At 35.9% G+C, this 21,127-nt stretch overlaps 1 protein-coding gene across 1 annotated transcript in view; it reads left to right on the forward strand.

Annotated features, from left to right (window-relative positions):
- Positions 1–10,003: 10,003 nt before the first annotated feature.
- LOC110448029 overlaps positions 10,004–21,127 on the forward strand; it is a 28,309-nt gene continuing 17,185 nt past the window's right edge. The window contains exon 1 of the mRNA XM_021494062.1: positions 10,004–10,219. Coding sequence (XP_021349737.1) covers positions 10,162–10,219 — 58 coding nt within the window. The 5' untranslated portion in view covers positions 10,004–10,161. The remainder of the gene's footprint in view (positions 10,220–21,127) is intronic.

Raw genomic sequence — 21,127 nt, forward strand, 5'->3', positions numbered from 1 at the left:
GCGACAAGGTGTTCTTTCTTGGCGAAAGCCTCTCGAATGAACGTCTCTAATCTGATGAGATGGTCATTTGTCCCTCTTCTATTTCTAAAGCCACTTTGAAGAGGGGATATTATATCGTTGGCCTCAAGAAACCAAACCAGTCTAGTGTTTATCATTCGTTCTAAAGTTTTACATACACAACTAGTCAGAGAGATAGGACGATAGTTGTTTGGGTCAGTAGCATCCTTTCCCGGTTTTGGGATAGGTATAATTGTGGAGTTCTTCCACGAATCGGGAATCTTTCCGGAAGCGTAAACTTGGTTGAATATGTAAAGAAGGCATGTTAGTGACGACTCCGGAAAGTGCTTTAGAAATTGATAAGGGATGTCATCAGGACCTGAAGCAGTGTCCTGTGGTTTTCTAAGCGAATCAACAAGTTCTGGTAGGGTAAATAGCTCATTACAACTTTCTTTGTTTGATGATTTGAAATTGAGCCGTTTCTTTTCTCTTTTTTTCTTTAAAGACTGGAATTTTCGGGAGTGGTTTAAAGGGGATGAGTTTTTAGCTATGTTTTTTGCAAATGCATCAGCAATTTCAGACATAGACGAAACAAATGTTTTTATTAATGAGGGGGGAGGATGTTGCCTTTTTCTTTTTCCCACTTGTTTTCCGAATCATATCCCATACTTTTTTGAGAACAAAACACAAAGCGTAACCACACATATCAAACAACATGTCACATAACCCACAGATACAAACCGTCGTTAACAAATTAGTTTGAAATTCTTAACTAATGAATATTTCAACAACCTGATTAATCTCACAAGTATAAGCACACATTGCGATTTTAATTATTATGTGTTCTGCACCGGTGGAATGTAGAAAACATATATATCAATATGACGTAACTCGCTTGTATTGGCCCTAATCGTTTTGCCTTCAATGATGTACATAGTTACATATGGATGGGATTTATGGGAATTATGTGTACTCTGATCCATTCAAAATGATTGTTTGTGTGGTAGCTGGTTGTAGTGTCTTTGTGAGACATGTAAAATATTTACGTCATTCACAACATCTGTGTAGTATCTTTGTGAGACTTAAAGTATGTGCCTCTGTCTGAACCTTGTGTACCCCAGTGAGACTTTAACAACTGTAATGGAGTGTAGATAAACTTGAAATGTCGTAAAGTACCTTAGGCACACCTGGACATTGCTACATTGTATATACCTGTAGTAAGTCAGTGGGACGTGACATTTTAATAACATTATTATACCTTATTTACACTTGGATAGCGTTAAACATGCAATGCCTAAGTGTGGTTTTTATATCTACATATTCCTTAAATGAGTCCGTAGGACCTTATTCAGAGTAACCATTGTGGTACCTTCCCGATAATGGAATTGGTTTGTACACGTGACATCATAAAGACACTCGAATAGCCTATCACGTCATGCAAGATAATCATAACTTGCAGTGAGCATCTAAGACTTACATTAGATATGTGTCATGATTGTAAAGTACCTCAGTGAGAGTTATCTCCAGTTAGACAGTCATTAGAGCAATCATAATGACGTTATAGCGACCACATTCGCGCTAGCTGAGATAAGTGTAGTAATAGACATCATGTCCCAAATCTTAGAATACATTATCTTGATGTACTATCATATATATCTTTTAGCATCTGTCAAGTAACTGATATAATCGTGTGCTAAATATGTCACCTTGAAAAGATGGCATTTAATATAAATGAACATATGCGGTTTTTAAATCCATTTTGTGTTTTTCAAATACCGTGACAAGCGGTCAATCCATTAACTACAATCATCCGTGTCGTGGTATAACCGTGGAAAACCAACAGCACCACATTTTGTGATCCTGATCTTCCTTCTGTTCAGCAGTGTTATGAGTATACCGACTTGTTCCCTCACACAGGTTATGGTAAAACACGGGAGAGGTTAATCCGTATTGATTTGTAGCTTATATGAAAAGCAAACAAATCTCGGTGGTTTTCTTCCACAATTACACGTTGCCATCCACCATCGGGACACATTTCCTGGCTTATAAACCCCTATATCCGGATCACATAGACTGTCTGACTGCAGCTGTGTACTATGCTGAAGATTAGCTGTATCGGTTGTGATTTACAATTGGGTCTGCAATCTTATTCATATTCCGTATGTCATGTCACGACAATGTCTATTTGAAATAAATCCAAGTGAAGTCCAAAAATTATATACCACAAACGTCAACAAACCTGGAAGTAGCTCGAAGTTAATAGTTAATAAGACACTGGGAGAAACCGAGTGGACAGCAAACTGTTAGACTGGCTACCAGCCCGTAATGTTGTTTATAAAGAATGTTCAAGTCGTATTTTGCTTCTAGTTTATCTCCCGATCTCTGAATGAATCAATATTCTAGAGATGTGGTCAGTCTATCAAAAGGTAGGACGTTTACAGTGAACCTGCAACAACGATATACAAGGAAGTATGTTGATTAACAAAAATAAAAAAAGTCTTTAATCCAACCAGAAATAGGTATTCCATTAATGTAGTTGAAAGCAAGGTCATGATAACACGATTTCTTTGTTGTTAACTGGAGCTTTTTCTTTAGATTTTCTGGACTAACTATTTTCCTGGTCAACTGATCATACATATTCATAAAAAAACATTGTCGCTATAGAACGGCTGTCTGGAGTAGCGAATCTTCTGTGACATGTAAACATGTGGTTAGTATGTTACTACTTAGGACATGTTAATTGATCTGCCAACGGTTGCATTATAATACTATATCACGGAAAAATCAACCACACTACACATACTGAATATTGCATCTTGCAGATTCATTTTTATGGGAGCGACTGAGCTAAGAAAGACACCAATCAAAAGGAACATTAGCCAAATATTTCAAACGTTATAAGTGATGACGCTGATACAGATTGTCATTTACGATTTCCTCTTAGGAGCTGGGGTAACAGAGATAACTCCTTTATTTATCTAATAGTCATATTATTTGCCTCATTAATCAGGCAGTGCAAGTCAACAGATTATTTTCCCTGTGCCCCCCCACATTGCTGGCTGATCTTACTATGTTGTAAAATGTATCCTGTCCATCCGAAGCATGGTGTGACATGTTACGATCAGAGAAATATCCGTAATCCGTTATTACAGTGATGCTCTTCCATTAGATCTGAAACAAATTAAATGGCATCGACAAATGTCAACTCTCATTAATCGGTGTGTGTGAGTGTGAGCGACTGTCTTAATTCTGACGCAGTATGTGGTGCTCCGATATATTGCCCTGGTAATCAACCAATGGTAAGATGGCTACCAATTCAGAATATTTTTTTATTAAAATTACCAGACAATGTATGTGTTGCTTTCAGAACTAGGTTGAAATTGAATTTTGAAGAACACATGTTCTTCGTTCTAACTTAACTGTTAATAAACGCCTCAACTATCTGAAAAAACCCGCATATATGTCACACCGTTGGCTTACAGCAATTTTTCTGTTGTTTACGTATAAGAAAGGGATTTAGTATTCAATCGAGATATCACTGCAGGTCGTACGATAGCAATGGCTAATTCGGGATATTGGTGGCGACGAGGGAAGAGGTTCACACTAGTCGACTTAGCTGTGGCATGTATTGATTTTTTACAACACGAAGAAAAAAACCCACTGATACGTAAAGTACAGCACCGCGACCATTCAGTGTCTCAGAACCTGCAAATGCATTATTAAATACTGGCAGTAGGAAACGTTAAATTATTATATATATTTTTGTAGGTCGTTTTAAGCGTTGGTGTACGAGGCACTGGTGTTAATGAAATGCCAAGCTCTCCATGGTCTAATATGATATGCTTTACATTGTAAGATGAGTTACAAATACACCCACGTATAGGTACATATGTAGTCCTGATGATTATTTCTATATATCATGATGGTTACCTAGCCATATAATATAACAGTTTGTAAAATATCATTCTGTAAAATATAACGTCGTTAACTATCACACTGTAAACTATCATCTTGTTAAATATAACGTCGTAAACTATCACCCTGTAAACTATCATCCTGAAAAATATAACGTCGTTAACTATCACACTGTAAACTATCACCTGTTAAATATAACGTCGTAAACTATCACCCTGTAAACTATCATCCTGAAAAATATAACGTCGTTAACTATCACACTGTAAACTATCATCCTGTTAAATATAACGTCGTTAACTATCACATTGTAAACTATCATCCTGTAAAATATAACGTCGTTAACTATCACCCTGTAAACTATCGACCTCTAAACTAACACATTGTAAGCCATTACACTGTAAACCAACACCCTGTGAACTATAAATCTACGAACTAACAAATAATAAATATGTAAATATATAAAAAATAATAAATGTAAATTATCGACCTGAAACCAACACCCTGTAAACTAACACCTTGTCAACCTATAAACTAACACCCTGTTAACTACATGTATAAACCTATAAACTAACACCCTGTAAACTAACACCCTGTAAACTAACACCCTGTACACTATCATCCTGTAAATTGTAAACCTATAAACTCACACCCTGTAAACTATAAACCTATAAACCAACACCCTGTAAACTAACACCCTGTAAATTGTAAACCTATAAACTCACACCCTGTAAATTGTAAACCTATAAACTAACACCCTGTAAACTGTAAACCTATAAGCCAACACCTTGAAAAATTGCCTCGTTAACAATCACCCTGTAGACTATCACATTGTTAATAATCACTATGTAAACCTATACCCTGTAGACTATCACATTTTTAACTATCATCCTATAAACTAATACCCTTATATACTATCACATTGTTAACTATCATCCTATAAACTAATTCCATGACGACTATCACATTTTTAACTAAAAGCCTGTAAACCAATACCCTTATATACTATCACATTGTTAACTATTATCCTGTAAACTAATACCATGACGACTATCACATTGTTAACTATAAGCCTGTAAACCGATACCCTTATAGACTATCACATTGTTATCTATCATCCTGTAAACCAATAAACTGTAGACTATCACATTGTTAACTATTAGACTGTACATTAATACACTATGGACTATCATATTGTTAGCTATAAGCGTATAAACCAATACACTGTAGACTATCACATTGTTTACTATCACCCTGTAAACTAATACACTGTGGACTATCATATTGTTAGCTATTAGCCTGAAAAACGGTTTACTGTAGACTATCACATTTTTAACTATAAGCATGTTAACCAATACCCTGTAGACTATCATATTGTTAGCTATTAGCATGTAAACCGGTTCACCACTGTAGACTATCACATTGTTAACTATCCCCCTGTAAACTAATACCCTGTAGACTATTACATTGTAAACAATCATCCTGTAAACTAATACCCTGTATACTATCACATTGTTAAATATCATCCTGTAAACAAATACCCTGTATACTATCACATTGTTAACTATAAGCATGTTACCCAATTCCCTGTAGACTATCATATTGTTAGCTATTAGCATGAAAAACGGTTCACTGTAGACTATCTCATTGTTAACGATAAGCCTGTAAACCAATACCCTGTATACTATCATATTGTTAACTTTCACCCTGTAAACTAATACCCTGTAGACTATCACATTGTTAACTATCACCCTGTAAACTAATACCCTGTAGACTATTACATTGTAAACAATCATCCTGTAAACTAATACCCTGTATACTATCACATTGTTAAATATCATCCTGTAAACAAATACCCTGTATACTATCACATTGTTACCTATCACCCTGTAAACTAATACCCTGTAGACTGTCACATTGTAAACAATCATCCTGTAAACTAACTATCATCCTATAAACTAATACCCTTATATACTATCACATTGTTAACTATTATCATGTAAGCTCATACCATGACGACTATCACATTGTTATCTATCATCCTGTAAACTAATACCCTGTAGACTATTACATTGTAAACAATCATCCTGTAAACTAACTATCATCCTATAAACTAATACCCTTATATACTATCACATTGTTAACTATTATCCTGTAAACTAATACCATGACGACTATAACATTATTTACTAATATCCTGTTAACTAATACCCTGTATACTATCACATTGTTAACTTTCACCCTGTAAACTAATACCCTGTAGACGATCACATTGTTAACTATCACCCTGTAAACTAATACACTGTAGACTATCACATTGTTAACTATAGGCATGTTAACCAATACCCTCTAGACTATCACATTGGCAACTATCAACCTGTAAACTAATACCCTGTAGACGATCACATTTCACATTGTTAACTATACCCTGTAGACTATCACATTGTTAACTATAGGCATGTTAACCAATACCCTCTAGACTATCACATTGGCAACTATCAACCTGTAAACTAATACCCCTATCACATTGTTAACTATCACCCTGTAAACCAATACCCTTATTGACTTTTACATTGCAAACTATCTTCTGTAAACTAATACCCTGTAGACTATCACATTATTCACTTATATCCTGTTAACTAATACCCTGTATACTATCACATTGTTAACTATCACCCTGTAAACTAATACCCTGTAGACGATCACATTTCACATTGTTAACTATACCCTGTAGACTATCACATTGTTAACTTTCACCCTGTAAACTAATACCCTGTAGACGATCACATTTCACATTGTTAACTATACCCTGTAGACTATCACATTGTTAACTGTAGGCATGTTAACCAATACCCTGTAGACTATCACATTGTTATCTATCATCCTGTAAACTAATACCCTGTAGACTATCATATTGTTAACTTTCACCTTGTAAACTAATACCCTGTAGACTATCACATTGTAAACTATCATCCTGTAAACTAATACCCTGTAGACTATTACATTGTAAACAATCATCCTGTAAACTAATACCCTGTATACTATCACATTATTAACTATAAGCATGTTAACCAATACCCTGTATACTATCACATTGTTACCTATCACCCTGTAAACTAATACCCTGTAGACTATCACATTGTTAACTATAGGCATGTTAACCAATACCCTGTAGACTATCACATTGGCAACTATCAACCTGTAAACTAATACCCTGTAGACGATCACATTGTTAACTATCACCCTGTAAACTAATACCCTGTAGACTATCACATTGTAAACTATCATCCGGTAAACTAATACCCTGTAAACTATCACATTGTTAACTATCACACTGTAAACTAATACCCTGTAGACGATCACATTTCACATTGTTAACTATCACCCTGTAAACTAATACCCTGTAGACTATCACATTGTAAACTATCATCTTGTAAACCAATACCCTGTAGACTATCACATTGTTAACTTTCACCCTGTAAACTAATACCCTGTAGACTATCACATTGTTAACTATAAGCCTGTTAACAAATACCCTGTAGACGATCACATTGTTAACTATCACCCTGTAAACTAATACCCTGTAGACTATCACATTGTTAACTATCACCCTGTAAACTAATACCCTGTAGACGATCACATTTCACATTGTAAACTATCATCCGGTAAACCAATACCCTGTAAACTATCACATTGTTAACTATCACCCTGTAAACTAATACCCTGTAGACTATCATATTGTTAACTTTCACCTTGTAAACTAATACCCTGTAGACTATCACATTTCACATTGTAAACTATCATCCGGTAAACCAATACCCTGTAAACTATCACATTGTTAACTATCACACTGTAAACTAATACCCTGTAGACTATCACCTTGTTAACTATAAGCATGTTAACCAATACCCTGTAGACTATCACATTGTTAACTATCACCCTGTAAACCAATACCCTGTAGACGATCACATTGTTAACTATCAACCTGTAAACTAATACCCTGTAGACTATCACATTGTAAACTATCATCCGGTAAATCAATACCCTGTATACTATCACATTGTTAACTATCACCCTGTAAACTAATACCATGTAGACGTGCACATTGCTAACTATCACCCTGTAAACCAATACCCTTATTGACTATTACATTGCAAACTATCTTCTGTAAACTAATACCCTGTAGACTATCACATTATTTACTAATATCATGTTAACTAATACCCTGTATACTATCACATTGTTAACTATCACCCTGTAAACTAATGCCCTGTAGACTATCACATTGTAAACTATCAGCCTGTAAACTAATACCCTGTAGACTATCACATTATTTACTAATATCCTGTTAACTAATACCCTGTATACTATCACATTGCTAACTATAAGCCTGTAAGCTATCACCTTGTAATCCAACACCCTTCAAACGACCACCTTCCACAGACTGACTATATATCACTTGAAATTTGTATCATTTTCGATAAAACTTAGATACACACGGACTAAGAATAAATAGCTAGTAGTATGTAAATATAAAGTTCATTAAACTGAGATGCTCAGAGAAGTAGGATAACGTCCATTTTGAATAAATCACAGTTTAATGTAAATAAATTGCCTAAACACTGGTGTCACATGTGGATACGCTGTACACCCTTATGGGGTAACTATTGTTGACACTGATTTATTGGGCTTACGATGCTTCGCTGTTTGTTTTGATATCATCTTGGGCCCTTTGATTCTTTTCAACGTTGGAAAGAAGTACATATAATACAATATGATCCTTAAAAAAAGTGAATATAGTGGCAATAGAATGGGATGACGAATTTCGCGATAACGTTCACCATTGCTAGTGTATGATACTAAAAATACATCTGTCATGAAATTACATTAAATCAGAGTGCATGCTGGTACATATTAGCCATTCAAAGGCAGACAGACCATTCGAAATTAAATCGTTGCAATTTTGTGGTTTTACAATTTCTGTACAGGAATCCGTCCATATCTACCAGTGTATTTGATTGAACAGGTGCAGAGTTACGAAATCCAGTACACAGGAAATCAGCAGATAAGAAGCGCTGCGTAAACTGCCTTAATTGACGAGGCTGAAATAAAAAATGAAGTTTAAAATGTCAAATAGCCTTGTGGGGAGCTCTCTGTGATCGTATCAGCCTAATCGGCCACTCAATATTTTGATAAACTTGATAACGATACACACCAATGTAGAAATACCGTTTTAGGCAAACAACTTATTCCAATGTGAGCATATCCTTGTACATTGTCATACAAACATGTACTATAGGACTGATCTACCTTCTTTACATTTGAAATCAATTTTACGTTGATTTGCGTGATTGTTTCCACACAGAAATTAAACTGTAGAAATAGTTGTATAACAATATGTCTCTGTTTTAATGATCATAATTTCTTGACAATTTTGTAATTTAAGGGGATTGAAGCGCATTTGGAAAGGATGCATGCGTTGATTTGTCAGAATAAACAGTCGCTAAATACCGTTATTTATTCAGACACAAAAACAAGAGACTTACATCCGGGCACAAAGTTGTTATAACTATCTTTTCACCAAGGCGACTACATGTCGATTTAATGATCGGAAAAGGTATTGCATCAACAGCACAAAGATATAAGGAAATAATATGTTGGATGTGTGAATACACTGTGTCATACACCATAGTCATTCCATTTTACTTCTGTTATGACATTGTAGTCGCAGCTTTAGGGGGAAACTATCATGGAATGACATTCAGGGAAGATAACCCTTTCACTTAATCTCTCCGGTAATTTTCATAACTTTCAGTTCTTTATTAAACGGTTTTATGGTTTAAACAGGAAAACACTATTTTAGGAGCAGGACATTCTGTTAATTCAATTGAGAAGAGAGGACCCATAATGCAAATCATCTTCTATAATAACGTTTCGGGTTAATCTCCTCCGATTATATGATTCCTCCTTGAAACCTTAACAATGTATGATTTTAAAGTGAAAGGGGACTGGGAATTCTTAATGTACGTGAAAATGGAAATTGTCCCTACGGATGGCCTCACGAGGTAAAGGAGGATAATTATAAAGCGTAGCATCAGCGCCGCCTGCTCTGACTATAGACAATATTGGCATCGCACTACCTGGGTGCTGAGGCAAAGCACAGCTAACAGCGCAGAGGATGTATTGGGTTTGTTTGGGATGCGTAGCCGTGTTTACTGATGACAGAATATGAATTGAAATCCAAAGGCAACCATGAAGGAACTGAGCACATACTCAGGGATTATAATCGTGGCACTACAGTTTATCACAGGTATGTAAGCATTTTGCGATGTTTTCGAGTTGTCATCGTAGAGAGTTTCTTGTTTACATTTTGCGTTTTTTCCTATAGATTTCACGTTGCTTTTGACATCATTGCAGCGGGAACATGTACAGTGTTTGCTGTAGGCTACATATCTCGTGACCGAGATTCTCTCATTTTTATGTGACTTCGTGATTTCATGAGAGTAATCAATTCAAAATCTCGAAGCATGTTGTCAGCTTCTCTGTAGCACTTTAAACCCATTTGGGAGAGTGTCACTATTATGAACTTTGATCGCTCTCCAATTGCTTGTGCTGGCCAATGTGATAGCTTTGTTTACGTTTTGCTTTTTTCTGAATTTGCCACGTACAATGCCTTTAGGAGTCTTTGAATGGTGCAAGGGAGGAAGGAAAGTACACATGACAATTTCGTGTAATACAGTAAACATTGCAGAATTATAAAAAAACATGTTTTAGAAGCCATTATCTAACTTGGGATCATTGATTTTTATTTCTATTTACTGCTTAATTTTATAAGACAATTTACTGTTTTTGACTTATGCAGTATTATAGATTTTATAACCTTACTGGAACAGTTTTAGGTGTATGTTAAGTAAACATTGTTTAAAGCACACACCATATGACATTCATGGTTTAGTTCACACACCATAGTACCTTCATAGTTTAGTTCACACACCATATGACGTGGTCTAATTATGAATGCAATATCGTCTTCAAAACACTCCGCATGACGTATGAAAGCAAGTTGCTTAATGATTAGCTTCTGAAATGACCTAAAACAGCCGCCGGTAAAGTCTTCATAATCAGATACCTTGTGAATATGAGTTCTATCGTCCGGAAATCTTAGACTGCTGCTTTTAATAAAGCTTGTTAATTAAATCCTAATTAGTGTTTTAGAACACATATAAAGGTGTTTGGACGATACTTGAAGAATGCCTTGTAGTAACAAGACACAGAAAATACGCAGAATGTACATGCACCCGATGAATGGCAAGGAAGGACATAAAGGTACACGATAACAGGCATGGACGACACATGGTAGAAACACGATGGATGGAAAAGAAGTCACATGGAGGATAAATGTGAATGACAAGGAAAACATATGGTAGATAAACGATACCTGGCAAGGAATACACCTGGAAGAAACACAAGAATGGCAAAGAAGATACACGATGAATGACAAGGAGGGACAAGTGGGGTGTGTATCAAGGCAAGCTCACAAAAGAAACTTAATGAATGGCATGTACGACACATGGTGAAAGCACGATGCACCGCCGGGAGGGAAAAGGAATGTATCAGGAAAAACACATTAACGAGATTTCATTTCCCCTGGTACATTCTATGCATATTTGTCTGAACATGCTAGAAGTTTCAATACCCTCACTTGGTACGTTCATATGCAGTTATCATGCTGTTGTGGAACGCATACCACACTATACATTATTAACAAGGTTGTATGAAACCAAAGAATATATATATCGACGTCTGTACGCGATTTTCGACTGATATGAATGTCTTTTGTCAGCCGAAAGCAGTGAACATATTCGTAAGAAATGTTGAGTCGTAATATTTTGTTTTCTAATTGGTATAAATGTATGTATACCAGACACTCTGCGTAACATTGCCATTAAGCATTAGTCAGTGTAGATTGTTTTTTTCTAGGCTAGATCAAATATGAAGTTCAGCGATCATACCTTTTTTGACAGGTTTGGAATTGTTTCATGTGAGGAGAAATCCTTGAAATGATCAACGCTGTGGTTTTAAAATTGTATAGTACAAAATTCAAATAATTCATATATTATGCTTATAAAATATTTCAGATGTAGATTTAGAAAAAGTTGTAGCTGAAAATGATATGTTTCTAAATAAACATAAATAATATACTGTTACTTAAATGATTAAAGATGACAATGAACACCTATCAGAAAGACGTATTTCTTTGTGACATGATTTGAGTGTATAAAAGTAAAGCACGGAAATTGTAAAATGTCAGCTTGTCTTGAAAAGAAAAATTGATGTGAAACAAACAAAACATGAGAAACTTTTGAAAAACAAAAACAGAAATAATAGACATGTTGGCATCGGCCTAATTCTCGCTATCAGTTGTTTCTGAAATCCGAATTCGATATAAGCCAGCATATCACCACCTTGGCCATGTAGGGAACATAAATACATCTATTATATTGGCCATCACAGTAGTGAAGCTACGGCGACTCCAGCCTCCTAGTGCTGCACACATACGGAAATATTTGTTGGCTGAATCACAAATATTTCTCAAACTCACTACTTTTTTTTGTTTTTGTTTTCAGGAAGGCTTTTACCATGAACTTAGAAATTATACGCAGCAGTATGCCTATCAGAAGTTTGTGATACAGTAGTGCGGTCTGTCTCCTCTGGCAACCCAAAATCACAACTTAATGATACAAGTACAGCTTAACGTGGTTTTTTTTCAAAATATAAAGATTGGAAAACTAAAAAAAAAGTATCAAATGATAAAATGGATTCCGAAATAGTCAAACTACTGGTCGTGAAACATTTATCTAGGTCCTTGTGATGCCATGAAGCCTTAATATCAAAACCGTTCTGCTGTTCAAACTGAACTTTCATTCTCTTTAAAATGTGACATTTAAGCTTCGGCACAGAAACTGATTTTTAGTGTGATAACAGTTTTACGACTACAAAATCATACCTCCACAGTATATGTTAACGACCTGTAAGCAACGGTTGGTTTGATTTGCATATGTTCGTGATGCTATTAAATTCATACATCAAAATCAGAAAGTGGCTTAGTCATACATTTTAACTATAAAAGCTATCAGGAGTGGTTAGGAGTGGATAGGATAATGCACAGGTTAAAAGAACATTTGTGTTCCTTGACAACGTCTTACTTTTTTGGTTAAAAATATTATGGGGAGTTTGAATAACCAAACATTTTCATCAGTAAAACAGATTGTGTGTTTCAGATATGTTATAGAGGCAAAACTAGGTTCACCAGCATTCTGTCTTATCGAAACTGTTCACGAAGAGATAAGATGCTTTGCTAAAACCCTAAACGTCTTACAGCGATGAAACAAACTGGTAACGTAATGGAATAGGAATTCCAAAGTAGACATTAACAGCGGGCAGCCAATAAAACTAAATACATTTCTCTGTATATGCATGCTTTATACACGCGGCATGCTATTTCAGGACGAGAGATAAGATCATTCTTTTTTGCAATTTCAAATTATCACTTACTAGTTACACTACAAAAGAGTACTGAATTGCAAAGGTCATTCCGAATAAGTAATCTCCAAAATCCGTAGTCGGAATTAAAAAAGAAAATAATATGGTAATTAGTTAATTTCATCATTACATTAAATGTTAAGATGAATAATCAATATCTAACATGCGGAGGCATAACGATAAATTGATGGCACCAATCCAATTATCTGTCTATCGTGTTTTACTCATGAATTAGTATACATCCTTGCTTGTGAATTTTGTTAGTGCACTCTTGGGATTTGAAGTGAAAATGCATTACAGAAGTGAATACGGCGTCCGGTATTCGCAGCACTGCAATTTCAGAATGGGAGAAGTAGTTATGTCAAGGTCATTCAAGATTACTGAAATCGACAACAAATCAATATTTCACTTAAAAGACAACCAGTGATAAAATGGATCAAACTATTTCCCCAGTATACCACTGGTGAATGTAATAGACAAGCATGTTATACATGTTACCAAATGGCGGTGCTCAACTGAATTTCGGGATGTCGCCTTCTATATTTTCGAACTTGACTGGACTAATTTCGATAATGAAGTCGTAACGTATAGTGATTAGTGTATTGATTCGTGTCACTAATCACACCACCTCACTGTAATTGTAGTATGTATTGATTAACCAGTGTCACCGGAGTCCCGAACACTAACAGCTTGACGATATCATGTATACGAAAACAAACTGACGTTTACTATGTCCTGATACAACAATCATAACATGCAGTCTGTTAAACATTTAGCAGATGTCTGATATAATTCGTTTTAAAGATTCAATCTGACAAAATTGTGACGTTTGGGACGTTTTTGAAGAACTTTCAAGTGCAGTAAGCATTTCTGCTTTAAAGCACAATATTGTTTTGTAACAATGCATTCCATATAATTAAGGTTATTAGTAGTGCTAAAGGCGGAAACTGATTATCTCCGAATGCGGTTACCTTTTTTTCTGTAGTTTATTAGCGCATGTGTGGCAGTCAGTTTATTGGCCTTAATGATATGTCATTCAAATCTAGTCTGTGGGAGAGTTTTTTTGTTAAAGGAGTTTTTATTTATTTCTCTTTCGTGATTTTTTATAATTTTATCTCGATCTCGGAGTATATACTGTGCCGGAGAAATGTTTTCTTATATACGCAACCCGGTAATTCTATATGTTTGAATGTAACCATAATCATGACAATATATCTACACATTAGAAAAATTGCATACACATATATACATGTATAATAACTATGACTTCCTTTGACTATAGTAGATCAATTTGAAAGGTCTCAATTAGCTGACCTAATATGCGTCGTAAAGCCTCCCTTTACATGAACCGTTAGATGTTCAATCTTTGATCACTGATACGTTGTCTGGTATTACAACTCCGTTCTGTTGAACCTTTTAAACTGACAATGATGTTTTCAGAAGAAACCTAGGTATTAGCTGTGTTGTTCATATCTTGCAGCATATCCATATACGTAGACTACGTAGTTCATAATACGTAACATCTTCGTTAAGATATAGACATAGACATGGATGTTCCCTTAAGTATTTACTTATTATCTAGTCTGTAAATGCATCTCTGGTTTGGCCATCTAGTGGTTTGTTCATTTGACTTCTGAAAGTCTTTTTATTGGAGGATATATTACGCCTTGCTTTTGAAATCAATTCCGTTACGTCCTTTAGTCATCGTGGTGTTGTTTTATAACCTCCGCGTGGTACCTTTGTCACGAAAACAGTCTGAAGCTGGGGAAATCAAAAAGAAAACAGGCCCGGAGAAGATGGTAAATGCAGTAAAAATAGCAATGAAAGCTCTCTACCTATGGCATTAATGACGAATGGAATGAGACATAGGAAGTCGTAACGGACTGATTCATAAACTTCTAGAAGTAAAGCTCTCTAGAATCTGCGTGCTACTGATCATTCTACAAAGTAATGAAAATACCATCTAACCTCTATTGTCTCCACCGCTATTATCTTTTTGCTACTACGTTTGTTTGAATGCCAATAACTATGGTCTCATTGTGTCTATGATCAATTTGGTAATATTGAACTACGATCTTTGCTAATTAAAATCAATATTAATAGAATTACTTCAAAATCATTTGCACATTTTGCAGTCAATGTATATTCAATTAAGTAACGGAAATTGATTTCTATGTAACTTGAGATTAGTTAAGGAATCGATGTATCTTACATTACCATATAAACTATTTACAATCATGAAATGTCAGTCTCGAAAGTTCCATGTATCCCTCTTACTTAAGTTTGTATTCCATTGTTACATCACATATCTCCTTGGTTACACAAGTAATTGGCTTTATTAAGTGATAATTGTTAAGACAGTATGCTAGCTGTTCCACTCATCTGTCATTGTCTGGCGGTGCATTACAGTGTTTTACAGTAGCCCGCACCATTAACATCAACACATATCTGATGACAGTGTAGGTGTTTTGGAGAGTTAAGACGTCATTATTAGCAATTTAACTGGGCGATTCCTCTGTCGTGTTTTTGTGCGTTGCTCACAGTCTACTCCATGTAAGTTACTTGTGAGTACGGCGTTATCAACAGAACCAGGGAACAGCAGAATACACGTATTCATTATGTAGCTTTACTTATTCTTAAAGTTTTTATACACTGCCATAAACATATAGAATGCAATAAGTTTTGAATTATGACTGATATGCTTGATTAGATTTACATGTTTTATAAAATTCTGGTATAGGCTTCAGGAATATATCGAGTTTCTGTTTCCCAAAGGACAGGTGAATTTTCAGAAGCGAATCAGAAACTTGCCAGACTTACCGTTTCTTGAATGTGTTTGCGCTTTGTCACGTGATGACACGGTTAAATCTGTCAACATGCTTCGAAAACTGCCGAGGAAGTAAGTCTGTAGGCGTGTTTTGTTTATAGAATAAGGCACGGCTGGTAGAGAAGTAACTCTTTTGATAGCAAAGTGAAGGGAAAAGACGGAATTGATTCTGTTTAATGAGTAACATTTTATAATAGAATGAATTATATAGAGGAATATTAAACGTGTACGAGTCTGGTCATTCAAAAGTCAATAAATGTTTTAATATATGGAAAAGTATCGCAGACTTCCTACATGTTTTCTGACGCAAAGATGCGTATAGTTCGGCAGCAAGCTTATGTTGGTTATTTTTGCTGGGGAAAAAAACATCCATTGACTTTTGTGGCTTCATCTTAGCAATTAGGACACCCTTTCTACAAAGAACCCTTTTGTTACATTGTACGACATTGAGTGGCCGTTATATGTAGGCGTGACTGTGTGTTCAAACATATTTAATTTATCACAGGATTTGTATCACTATGATCCAATGCCGTCTGTTGTTGTGATTCCTGCAACATTCTGTGCTTTCCAAAATATTTCTGAATCCTAGCGGCGTGATTTATAGTCGACGTGCTTGCCCAAATCTATATATCTTCTGAGGAGTCTGAAATAATAGACAGTCAATCTTTAAAGGGGCACGATTGGGCATTGCATGACACTGTGAGCTGAACCTATTGAGAAGTCGGTGCCGTTAGGTACTCCTCCAGATCTTAGTACGTCATGTTTGATGCCCCTAGAGGCTCCCAAATACCGGCGGTGATGGATTTCACATTGACTCGCGTTAGACATGTTTTGTGTAATTCTCGAAGGAAAAAAAACAAAGCATTCGCTCAAAGTTCATCAGTGCCATAAAACGATCGTTGATCAGCTCCATTTACTAGGTATACTGGCAGTGTAATGTAACTCTTACATATCCTGTTTTAACGGACGACATTCTACGCAGAGAAATACAAGCTTCACTACTAAGCTGATAGGTTGATTTCACCTAGGGACATTTTTTTTATTAGAATAAAACAACTGTACATGAATCATTGCAATTTTATATATTATTATTAAACTGAATGCATGAGGAATAAACTTAATGTCTAAATCTCTGCAAAACCACAGATTGGTTTGTCAATTAATTTGTATTCCATTGTGTCCTTCCTGCAAATGCTGACCAATCAAATATAACACGGAGACATGGTGTTTCAACAAGACTAATTTATGATTGTATTCATGCGTCTGTTATTAAAAGTATTGCACGCTTTGCGCCTACTTTACATGAGAAAACAAACTTAAGACTGGAACAGACATCCGAAATATTAAAAATATCTTAATAAATATTGAAAACAGAGAATGCATTAACGTAGTCAGGCTAACCATACTTTGCTACCTTGTGATTTGTCGATACATTTCCGTCCTCGATTGGTTGTAAGTTTCATGTGTACTGATGAGATAGATATTGATTTTATGATTAGTCAAAGATTTTGGACGTCAGCTCGCTTGACCACAATATGAATCGGCATGTGTATCTAGTTAGGAGAAAACTATGGTTTGTTACTGATTTAAAGGCATTATTATCTGGTCGGTAGGCAGGTCATTCATTAAAATTGCATGCACAAATGAGAAGGCAAACAGGATTTGCTTATAAAATAATCCACGTTCTTCTTCTGGGTAGCATTCTAATACAGGAAATATGACGACACTGAGTTTTTATTGAAACCGTTACTATCAACAAGTCACCTTCCTACCCAATTCTACGACATTTATCTACAGGATGAGGACAGTTGTCACCCTACTACCACACTCTATGACATGTATATACAGTATAGGACAGTTGTCATCCTATTATCAAACTCTATGACATTTATCTACAGGATGAGGACAGTTGCCATCCTACTACCACAATTCTACGACATTTATCTACAGGATGAGGACAGTTGTCACCCTACTACCAAACTCTATGACACTTATCTACAGTATGAGGACAGTTGTCACCCTACTACCAAACTCTATGACACTTATCTACAGTATGAGGACAGTTGTCACCCTACTACCAAACTCTATGACACTTATCTACAGTATGAGGACAGTTGTCACCCTACTACCAAACTCTATGCCATTTATATACAGAATAAGGACAGTAGTCACCCTACTACCAAACTCTATGACATTTATCTACAATATAAGGACAGTTGTCACCCTACTACCAAACTCTATGCCATGTATATACAGGATGAGGACGGTTGTCACCCAACTACCAAACTCTATGACATGTATATACAGAATGAGGACGGTTGTCACCTTACTACCAAACTCTATGACATTTATATACAGGATAAGGACAGCTGTCATCCTACTATCAAACTCTATGACATTTATATACAGAATGAGGACAGTTGTCACCCTACTACCAAACTCTATGACATGTATATACAGAATGAGGACAGTTGTCACCTTACTACCAAACTCTATGACATTTATATACAGTATAAGGACAGCTGTCATCCTACTATCAAACTCTATGAAATGTATATACAGGATGAGGACGACTGTCACCCTACTACCAAACTCTATGACATGTATATACAGGATGAGGACGGTTGTCATCCTACTACCAAACTCTATGACATGTATATACAGTATAGGACAGTTGTCACCCTACTTCCAAACTCTATGACATTTATATACAGAATGAGGACAGTTGTCACCCTACTTCCAAACTCTATGACATTTATATACAGTATAAGGACAGCTGTCATCCTACTATCAAACTCTATGACATTTGTATACAGAATGAGGACAGTTGTCACCCTACTACCAAACTCTACGCCATGTATATACAGGATGAGGACAGTTGCCATCCTACTACCACAATTCTACGAAATTTATCTACAGGATGAGGACAGTTGTCACCCTACTACCAAACTCTACGCCATGTATATACAGGATGAGGACAGTTGCCATCCTACTACCACAATTCTACGACATTTATCTACAGGATGATGACAGTTGTCACCCTACTACCAAACTCTATGTCATGTATATACAGAATGAGGACAGTTGTTACCCTACTACCAAACTCTATGACATGTGTATACAGGATGAGGACATTTGTCACCCTACTACCAAACTCTATGTCATGTATATACAGAATGACGACAGTTGTCACCCTACTACCAAACTCTATGTCATTTATCTACAGTATGAGGACAGTTGTCACCCTACTACCAAACTCTACGCCATGTATATACAGGATGAGGACAGTTTTCACCCTACTACCAAACTCTATGTCATTTATCTACAGTATGAGGACAGTTGTCACCCTACTACCAAACTCTATGCCATGTATATACAGAATGAGGACAGTTGTTACCCTACTACCAAACTCTATGACATGTATATACATGATGAGGACAGTTGTCACCCTACTACCCAACTCTATGCCATGTATATACAGGATGAGGACGGTTGTCACCCTACTACCAAACTCTATGCCATGTAAATACAGGATGAGGACAGTTTTCACCCTACTACCAAACTCTATGCCATGTAAATACAGGATGAGGACAGTTTTCACCCTACTACCAAACTCTATGACATTTATATACAGTATAAGGACAGCTGTCATCCTACTATCAAACTCTATGAAATGTATATACAGGATGAGGCCGACTGTCACCCTACTACCAAACTCTATGGCATGTATATACAGGATGAAGACAGCTGTCACCCTACTACCAAACTCTATGACACGTATATACAGGAGGAGGACAGTTGTCACCCTACTACCAAACTCTATGGCATGTATATACAGGATGAAGACAGCTGTCACCCTACTACCAAACTCTATGCCATGTATATACAGGATGAAGACAGCTGTCACCCTACTACCAAACTCTATGACATTTATATACAGAATGAGGACAGTTGTCACCCTCCTACCAAACTCTATGACATGTATATACAGGATGAGGACAGTTGTCACCCTACTACCAAATTATATGACATTTATCTACAGTAAGAGGACAGTTGTTAGTCCACTACCTGTACCAAACTCAGCCATTTACCAACAGTATAACATTGATGGTCAACTCACTTCCGAACTCTATTACATTTATCCACGGTGTGAAAATATCCGTGACCTGACTATCAAACTCTATGTCAGTAATGTTGGGTTTGGGTTCCATTTTACTATTTTTCCTGTTGTTCTTTTTACATAACTTCTTTGAGTCCCGATTTTGACTTTGAGATGAGTTTTCCTTATAGTTAACTATATGTATACATAGCAAGAGAATATGTCAGATATCGCAAAACCAATTTACCTTGTTGTAGCTGTGAGTCATACTTAAAGTAAGGAGGAGACAATCCGTCCTTGTAAATGCAAAAAAATAATACGTAAGAAAATAAAAACAGATAACAGATGGCATCTTCTCATTTCTCTAATTAACTCTGTAACTCTATAAAATACCGTGCCTCATCACTCATAATTATTTATGGCAGAATACATATACAGTCTGACAGATTATTGTACATTTTTTTGTCTGTTTTCTAACGTTTCACATGTGATTCATACTGTATTTCTTATTGATAAGATACTTGAAGTTCAAGAAAATAGAAAATAAAAATCTGCCGTTCAGAATTCTTCTTTATTACATCTGATAATCACCAATCAGATAGAGAAAATAATGCAGCCTTTATGTTTCATAAAACCGCAATGAATCTGACTATTGGTGTATGCTAGTAGCATCGAGGAAATACACACCACTATCTCAAAGGAACGATAACTCAGATTCTGTCTTCTTAAAGTCATGAGGTTTGGTAAAA

The sequence above is a fragment of the Mizuhopecten yessoensis genome, unplaced genomic scaffold (assembly GCF_002113885.1).
Source record: "Mizuhopecten yessoensis strain PY_sf001 unplaced genomic scaffold, ASM211388v2 scaffold3799, whole genome shotgun sequence".
Taxonomy (NCBI): Eukaryota; Metazoa; Mollusca; class Bivalvia; order Pectinida; family Pectinidae; genus Mizuhopecten; species Mizuhopecten yessoensis.